Source organism: Hemicordylus capensis, chromosome 2, assembly GCF_027244095.1.
Source record: "Hemicordylus capensis ecotype Gifberg chromosome 2, rHemCap1.1.pri, whole genome shotgun sequence".
In the NCBI taxonomy this organism is placed as follows: Eukaryota; Metazoa; Chordata; class Lepidosauria; order Squamata; family Cordylidae; genus Hemicordylus; species Hemicordylus capensis.
The window spans coordinates 209816034-209824750 of NC_069658.1; the positions used below are offsets into that span (position 1 = coordinate 209816034).

The 8717-nt window shown below is 49.7% G+C and overlaps 1 protein-coding gene across 3 annotated transcripts in view; it reads right to left on the reverse strand.

The window, feature by feature from the left end:
• The window catches only part of LOC128342915 (GRAM domain-containing protein 2A-like), a 32053-nt gene extending 24526 nt beyond the window's left edge, over positions 1-7527 (reverse strand). The window contains exons 1-2 of one of the 3 annotated variants that reach the window (XM_053291106.1): positions 7144-7527; positions 5232-5275 (exon numbers count right to left, since the gene is read on the reverse strand). Coding sequence is in view for 2 of the 3 variants with exons in the window: in XM_053291102.1 (XP_053147077.1) it covers positions 7144-7196 (53 nt within the window). In the remaining variant the exon portion in view is untranslated. Of the gene's footprint in view, positions 1-2885; positions 3218-5231; positions 5276-7143 lie in introns of those variants that run through there. The other 2 variants (XM_053291102.1, XM_053291103.1) reach the window with 2 other exon arrangements.
• Positions 7528-8717: the final 1190 nt, after the last annotated feature.

Consider the following 8717-nt stretch of genomic DNA (forward strand, 5'->3'; position numbering starts at 1 on the left):
CTGCAGGAATAATAGACTGGACCCAGGCAGAGCTAGAGACGCTGGATCGTAAGACCAGGAAAATCATGACCATCAATCATGCTCTGCACCCCCGCAGTGATGTTGATAGGCTATACCTCCCTCGCAGCTCAGGTGGAAGAGGAATGCTGCAAGTCCATCAAACAGTAGAGGAGGAGAAAAGAGGCCTTGAAGAATATATCAAGGGCAGTGAAGAAGATGCACTTCAAATGGTCAATAACGAGAAACTATTCAACACCAATGAAACAAAGCAGGCCTACAAGAAAGAACAAGTCAAGAACTGAGCAAAAAAATGGAAAAATAAGCCACTGCATAGTCAATATTTGCACAATATAAGTGGAAAATCAGACATCACCAAGACCTGGCAGTAGCTTAAGAATGGCAACTTGAAGAAAGAAACAGAGGGTTTAATACTGGCTGCAGAAGAACAGGCACTAAGAACAAATGCAATAAGAGCCAAAGTCGAAAAATCCACCACAAACAGCAAGTGCCGCCTTTGTAAAGAAGCAGATGAAACCGTGGACCACCTGATCAGCTGCTATAAGAAGATCGCACAGACTGACTACAAACAAAGGCATGACAAGGTAGCAGGGATGATACACTGGAACATCTGCAAAAAATACAAGCTACCTGTAGCCAAAAATTGGTGGGACCATAACATTGAAAAAGTTGAAGAAAATGAAGAGGAAAAAATATTATGGGACTTCCGACTACAAACAGACAAACATCTGCCACACAATACACCAGATATAACTGTAGTTGAGAAGAAAGAAAAACAAGTTAAAATAATCGACATAGCAATACCAGGGGATAGCAGAACAGAAGAAAAAGAAATAGAAAAAATCACCAAATACAAAGATCTACAAATTGAAATTGAAAGGCTGTGGCAGAAAAAGACCAAAATAATCCCAGTGGTAATTGGAGTCCTGGGTGCAGTCCCAAAACAACTTGAAGAGCACCTCAACACCATCGGGGCCACAGAAATCACCACCAGCCAACTACAAAAAGCAACTTTACTGGGAGCAGCCTATATAGCCAGCGTGGTGCAGTGGTCAGAGTGCTGGACTAGGACCGGGGAGACCCGAGTTCAAATCCCCATTCAGCCATGATACTAGCTGGGTGACTCTGGGCCAGTCACTTCTCTCTCAGCCTAACCTACTTCACAGGGTGGTTGTGAAAGAGAAACTCAAGTATGTAGTACACCGCTCTGGGCTCCTTGGAGGAAAAGCGGGATATAAATGTAAAATATAATAATAATAATAATAATAATATTCTGCAACGATATCTATAACAACAACAACATTGACCAAAAAATTCAGCCATCCCAGGTCCTTGGGAAGGACTCAATGTCTGGATAAAACAAACCAGTCAATAACACCTGTCTGACTGTGTAAATAAATAAATAAATAAATAAATAAATAAATATGGCAGAAGTTAACTTTGTCTCCTTGCAGAGCCCTCGTTTAAAAGGGAATACATACTGAGCCAGTGGGGAAACGAGAAGAAAACCAACAGACAGTGGCAAAAGGCAAAACCATCCCATAAATTTAGGGATATTTAATGCATTGGACAGCATGACATTTCAAACAATTGGAGCATTCCCGGGCTTGTCAATCATCCCTGTGGCTTTACAGTCATTGGCCAGAGCACCAGAGGGCGGGAGGAAATTTTGCTTGTTCTTTTCCTTGGTGTCTCTGGAAGTCAAGAGGACTAGAAGCTTCATTTTAAAAAAGCAAGCAAGCAAGCTGGACTTTCAGGGAAGATGCTGGAATAATTCCTAAGGCTTTCTTCTTTTGGGACACAGGCTCACGCCTTCTCTAACTGGCTCTGTCCCATCAGTCTTTCATAAGATCCTCAAATTTCCCCATATTGTTTATGGTGTCAATAAAGTCACGTTACGCACACACCCTTTCCAGGTGTCCTCCAAGGAATTTTCTGTAATGCCAGGAAGTCAGATACCTGTGCTAATCCAGACCCACACTTCCATTGCATGCGTCCAAGAAAGGTCAGTCCCCTGCCCCAAGGAACTTACAAATGGGTGCCACTTACAAAGATGGTCTGATATTTCTGACACAGTTGTATTTGTGTATATTTCAGCATCAACATTCAAGTAAATTTGGCATAAATTTGTCTCCTCCTGCCAAATTTGTATTATGTCTTGCCTTGGTTTGGGTACAACTCCCCATTCCAAACTCAAAAGGGTTCAAAACTTGACAAGCTAGATCTAAAAATACCTAACAAAACCTCTCTGAGAGGGGAGACCGGATACACGAATTAGACTGGACTTCATGTGGCAGGGGGCTCCACAGGCTGAGCCTCAGGACCTGTTTTTCAATGCCCACAGCCGATAAATAGATCTACTGTGAATACGTATATACCGCTTTTCAACGTCCTCAAGCAGTTCACACAGGAAAATGAGTAATAAACAGATAAGCACAGCAACTGATTCTCTGACCATGTACAGAGAGTGCATTTTGTTTTGCCCACCCAGCAATTGTGGCGGGGGGAGTCTACATATCAAGCAGGACGCCTGGGTCCTTTCTGGAAGAAGAAGGAGGTCAAAAATGCCCAGGGGAGAAACTCCGAGGAAGTTTGACTGAACGCCAGGACGCCTGGGTTCTTTTTATATCCCCCGATAAGAGGGAGGTTTAAAATTGCCAGAGGGGTGGGGGGAGAAAGAGGACAAAGAGAATCGGACCCCTGGAGCCCCTTAAGGGGCGGGGGGAGTTTCAAAACGGGGAAGGGGTCCTGGCTGAGAGAGGCGGCAGCAGGACGCCTGGGTCCTCTGGAGGGGGGGGGGGAATGGATGGCCCCCGCTGCAGGACCCGGGAGGCTCCTCTGGCCGCCGGCAGGGAAGGAACTGCTACCTGATGGAGGCCAAGGCGAGGCTCTCGCCGCCGGAGACGCCCAGCTTCACCATCGCGGCTTGGGCCAGGTCCGATGCCCGGGTGATGGGCGCGGACGAAGGAGGGTCCTCTTTGGCGGCCCCACCAGCCCGCCGCTCCCCTCTTCTTCCTCCTCCTCCGGGCTCGATTCCGTCCCGAGGACGATGCCAGTCGCAGCCAACGGATGAACTTCTCCGAAGAGAAGGGAACCGAGAGGCTGAGCTGCTGGCCTGGCCTGGCCCCTCCGGCAAAGCTCTGACGGACTCCACACCGGCTCACCCGCCCTCTCGGGACGGCCGCGCAGCAAGCGCTTCTGAACCGGAGTGACTCCGAATCAACTGTAGCCGAGTGAAGGGGAACAGCTAAGCTTCGTGCCTAGCGCCGCCTTGTGGCTGCCCGTCAGAAGGCTCCCAAAGTATGGGTTGAAGCAAGTGTCCATGCGTTCCTCAGGGTTAGATAGATAGATAGCGTTCATTTCCTCCAGATCTCCATTCCTACAGTGGCTGGCTCAGAAGATCGCAAGTAGCTTTCCCCTATGGTTTAAGCCCCAGCGCGTGATGTTCAGAGATAGGCTGCTCCTGAACATGGAAACTCAGTTGACTATAGCTAGGAACGTAAAAGTGCCCTGATGGGCCAGACTAAAATCCTATCTCCATCATCACTCAATCAGATATACTTCTTGCCGGTCCTGAAGACATCCCCTGTCTCTGAGCCCCAGCATTTGGCAATCAGAGGTTGACCTTGCCTATACATGGAGGTTCCATTTAGCTATCCAGGTCTGATAAACCCTCTCTGGGCTTAGCCAGTGGACAGATGGGATTCCCCGCTTGGAGTCCACATCCACTACTTCATGTTATACGATGGAAACCAGGTGGGGTGTAGATTAAATTATATTTAAATTAAATCACAGTGAAATCACCATTCCCTCCTCTTCCTCCTCCACAAAACTCCAGAAGGTAATATTTCCTTTTTAAAGTATCATGTCCATTGCTCAAAACCTGTACCTACGTGTTTTCAGGGGAACATTGACAAAAGAGAACAGCTTCATCTACGACACTGACTGTCTCACACATTACTTGTGTTTCCAAAGGCTACCACATGCTTGATTAATTATTATTTAGCATAGTTCTGGTCTTCTCTCTAAACCCATCTCTCGCCTGAAACCGAAGCCTCTGTCTTTCACAGCAGACATGAAACCATCCCAACTGCATCATGGGAGGTGTGAAAAAAGAATTTTCTTTTTTAAAACACACACACATATCTGCTTTAAAAAAAAAAAAAACCACAAAAATACTGCATGCCTGCAATGCCTAGCGCCTGCCCGCCTCCTCCGAGGCAGTGCTGGCGAACGTCTATTTCCAGCACTGTGGGATGTGGAGCAGAGCTGAGATTCTGGGCAGGGAGCTCATGTTACCCAGGGAGGGTGACTCAGTTTCCCCTACCACCCCTAAGCCCCACCCCCCAAAAAAGGAAAGCCCTGCCCTTAAACTCTGCCAGATCAATTCTCCATAAGGACACCCATGCTTCAAACAAACAGATAAAAGAAGCCTGCCAGATCACACCATCCAGACCAGCATCCCATTTCCAATGGTGACCAGCTCAACACCTCTGAGAAAGCCCATAGGTAGAGCAGGAAGCCCCCTCCAGCTGTCCCTCCTCAGCAGCTGATATTCAGAGGTAGACTGCCTCTGAACATGAAGGTTCCAGGCAGCCATCATGACTCTAGCAGCCACCAACAGACCTATGAACTGGCCGAATTCCCTCTGGAAGCTGTGGCCACCACTGCATCTTGTGGCAGTGAGTTCCACATGTCCAGTGCAGTGCATTCTGGGAAGTGCTTTCTCTTCTGTCCTGAATCTACTACCTATAAAACTTCTTTGGATGACCTGGGGTCTATTAGTATGAGAGAGGGAATAAAAACAACTCTCTTCCTGCTTTCTCCACATGATGGGTCATTGTATAAGCCTGTCTTCTTGGAGTTGTCTTTCTTATAAACCCTAAAGGGAAAACAGTCTAGCTTTCCTTGGTCGGGAAGGTGCTCCAAACTCCTGGCCTTTCTGGTTTGGCCCAGAACTGTGCACAGTATTCCAAATCTGGCCACCCCATTGCTGTGCATAAAAAGCCATTATGGATCCTTGAAGTTTTATTTTCAATCACTTTCCGAATCATTCCAAGCATGGGTGTTGCCTTTTTCCTCACAGCTGCCACATTCCAAGCCGATGACTCCACGGGGCTTTTTTAAAATAGTGGAGACAGTTGCCAATCTATTTGGGAGATTGGGAGCTAGAATGTGTGTTGGTGGTGGCATGGGCATTAGCCAATAGTTACCTGCCACAGTGCGCTCTGCTCTTCCACGCTGAAAATGCACCCTGCTGGTTTTTCAAAGTTCACAAAAGAAGGGAGAGAGGTTGTAACAAGCGTGATGAGAGAATTGGAAAACACACACACACACGTTTGTAAAATTCAACTCCTGTCTTCACCGAAAGTAAACCCAAAAAGAGAACCATTCTTTCCTTCCACAGTTCAGGTCAGCTGAAGTTCACGCCACTTAATTTCTTCTTCACACTTTATGTGTGTGTGTGTATACTGTATACTAAGTTCTTTGTTTGCCTTGATCTCCGGACTCTCTGAGACATGAGTTTGTTTCCAATGGCCATAAAAACAACTTTTATGATCAGGCAAGGACTTAGTGCGAATGCTCAGAAGACGCTCAATGTGGGGACACAGCCAAGGTCAACTGGAGAACTCCCTGGCCGAGCCAGGAGTCACGCAGGACCCGCTAGGATTCCAACAGGAGGGACGTTCATCCATTGACACCGCAGATTTATATCCCGCTGCTAAAGGAAAACATCAAGGAGCCAGCATGGTGTAGTGGTTAGAGTGCTGGTGGACTAGGACTAGGGAGACCCGAGTTCAAATCCCCCATTCAGCCATGAGACTTGCTGGGTGACTCTGGGCCAGTCACTTCTCTCTCAGCCTAACCTACTTCACAGGGTTGTTGTGAGGAGAAACTCAAGTATGTAGTACACAACTCTGGGCTCCTTGGAGGAAGAGCAGGATATAAAATGTAAAAATAAATAAATAAATAAATCAAAGCCGCTTACAAAAAAACTATAAAACTGTCTAGAACTAATACTTGCCGTTCCATTTCTATCCTCTGCAGGGAGCTTAGGGTGACATATGCAGTGCCCCCCTCTCATCCAGCCTCACCATACCCCTGCGAGGTAGGTTAGGCTGATCCAAGGCCAGTCAGTGAACTTAATAGCCAAGAGGGGATTTGAACCCGGCTCCATAAATGGGCTGCAGACAGCAGAGCCCTGCAGCCGGGCAGTCGCCTGGCAGGACGGTAGGAGGAAGGAACTCACCGTGGCACTGCGCGCACAGCAGGCTTAGAGGTAAAAAAAGGGGGCACTGTGACTCTCCCCTCTTTGCCCCCCCTTCCTTGCAGCCAGCTGCCGCTGCTGTGCCTCACTTGATTCCCACCGCCAGCAATCTTTAGGGGGCAAAAGGGGGAACTTTCCTCTCACCCCCCCCCACAGCTACTGCTGCCGGCGCCCCCCAGACTTTGCCGCTGTAGGCAGGTGCCTCCTCTGCCTCTACGTAAACCCACCCCTGGTGCTGCCCTGCCAGGCCCCCAAACTTTGCCGCTTGAGGCAGCTGACTCTCTTCGCCTCATGAAGGGACCGCCCTGGGTCTCTCTTGACCTCTGGTGTTAGACAAGGGAGGAGGTCCTCTCTCTCTCTCTCTCTCTCTCTCTCTCTCTCTCTCTCTCTCTCCACTCCCTTCACACTAGGCATAACCTTCTGAGCACTATCGCCTCCCCTTGTCGCCTTGGGTTTACCCATACTCCGAGACCACCCCCGTCCCGCAAGGGGTTCTGTCTTTCCTGGCAAGGAAGGTACCCCAACCTCCCAATCTCCTAGGTGGCCCTTTTTGGAACCCTTTCCAGCTCCCCGGCGCCTTTTATCAAAGACGATTGGCAGGAAGTTGTGATTCCAGGAGGATAATGAAGGGCAAAGAGGAGGATATGAACTCCCGTGAGGGAATTTGCTCCCCATTCACACTGGGAAAGAAGAAAGCATTATTAATCCCGTCGGGATAAACCAGCACAGTCCAAAATCAAATGCATGCAGGATGCGAAAAGGCACTTTTGCATCATCATCATCATCATTTAAAGCCAGCAACATTGTGTGAAGTTTTAGGATGGCATTCAGTGCCCTAGAGAGGGCAATCTGCTTACAGCTCGTTTGGCCGCGGTACGAAAGCCTCTGCCGAGGGGGTGTCATGGTCCATCTCTTGTTTCCGTTGGCAGGAATCTTCCACCTCCTTTAGACGAGCCGGTCTGGCATCCCACTCTCACCAGCGGCCGCTTTTTTATCAGCCCACGAGGCGGGAGAAGTCCAAAGGTCAGCCCTGCCGGGACTTCACCTGCCCCAGGGGAACCAGGAAGCGAGGGCAGCTGGTGGCTCGAGGGAATCTGAAGCAGGCCTCCGGAGAGCTAACCGACTGCTCCGTCCCCGCCGGGGTTGCCAGGAGACTTGCAGCCTTCAGACAGTTTCCAGGGTGACAGCAGGTAACTGCTCTACTTCCAGGGAGGCGAAGAACCACCTCGGTGTTACCAATGGTGACTCGGAGCCTCTAACGCACGACGCCGGCCTCGCCTCCGTACCATGCGGCGCTGCGCAGGCACATGCATGCCCAAAAATGTAGGCGGGAAGGAAAGCAGCTGGTGTTTGCATTGACGTGCTGTGAAATTTAAAGAGCCCTCCCTTCTCCCCCACACCCTCCCGCCCCATTTCCATGGGACACAGGATTGCCAGAAGGAATGTATCCATGCAGTGTTCATAGGAACATAGGAAGCTGCCATATACTGAGTCAGGCCCTTGGTCTATCTAGCTCAGTATTGTCTACACAGACTGGCAGTGGCTTCTCCAAGGTTGCAGGCAGGAAGCTCTCTCGGCCCAATCTTGGAGATGCTGCCAGGGAGGGAATGTGGAACCTAGATGCTCTTCCCAGAGCGGCGGCGGCTCCATCCCCTGAGGGGGCTATCTTACAGTGCTGCTCACACATCAAGTCTCCCATTCATCTGCAACCAGGGTGGACCCTGCTTAGCTAAGGGGACAAGTCATGCTTGCGACCACAAGGCCAGCTCCAGCCCTTGTAGAAGTGGAGTTATGGGGCAAAAAGTGCAGCCACTCTTCTGCTCAGAAATTATTTTCAAGCCCATTTACATACCATGCAAATTAGGCACCCAGATTTGGAAAGCCAGAATAGGGCTACCCTACTAGGGCCTGATCCGGTGGGTGGGGAGGTGGCTTCTGCGATGACCTGGACTGAAGCTATTCCTGGAGACCTCCCCCTCCCCTGCCACAACTGGGGAGATTTTCCCACATGAAGCCCTTACAATCTCCAAGACTGCTTTCAGAAGCAACCTGGAGAATGATGCCCATACCTGCTGGCAGCTCAGGGCCAGTCCTGGGGGGAGCTGGCAACCCTAGTGGGCACAGGGTGTGCCAAGGGGGTCTACTTTAAATGTTGCTCCCACCTCATAGAGTACGGCAATGCTAGATTTCCCCACACACATCTGCCATCATAACGAGAGGTCACACCACAGTGGTGGAATACCACTCAATGGGTCATCTCCAGGTAGGGCTGGGAAAGACCCCTGTGTGAGACCCTGGAGAGCGGCTGCCAGTCAGAATAGATAACGCTGAGGGAGATGGGCCAAGGGTCTGATGACGGGTAGAAGGCGGCTCCATATTGCCTTATCTAGTGAGACCTAAGCCAGGTCCAGCTCAGCCACCGTATAGTCTT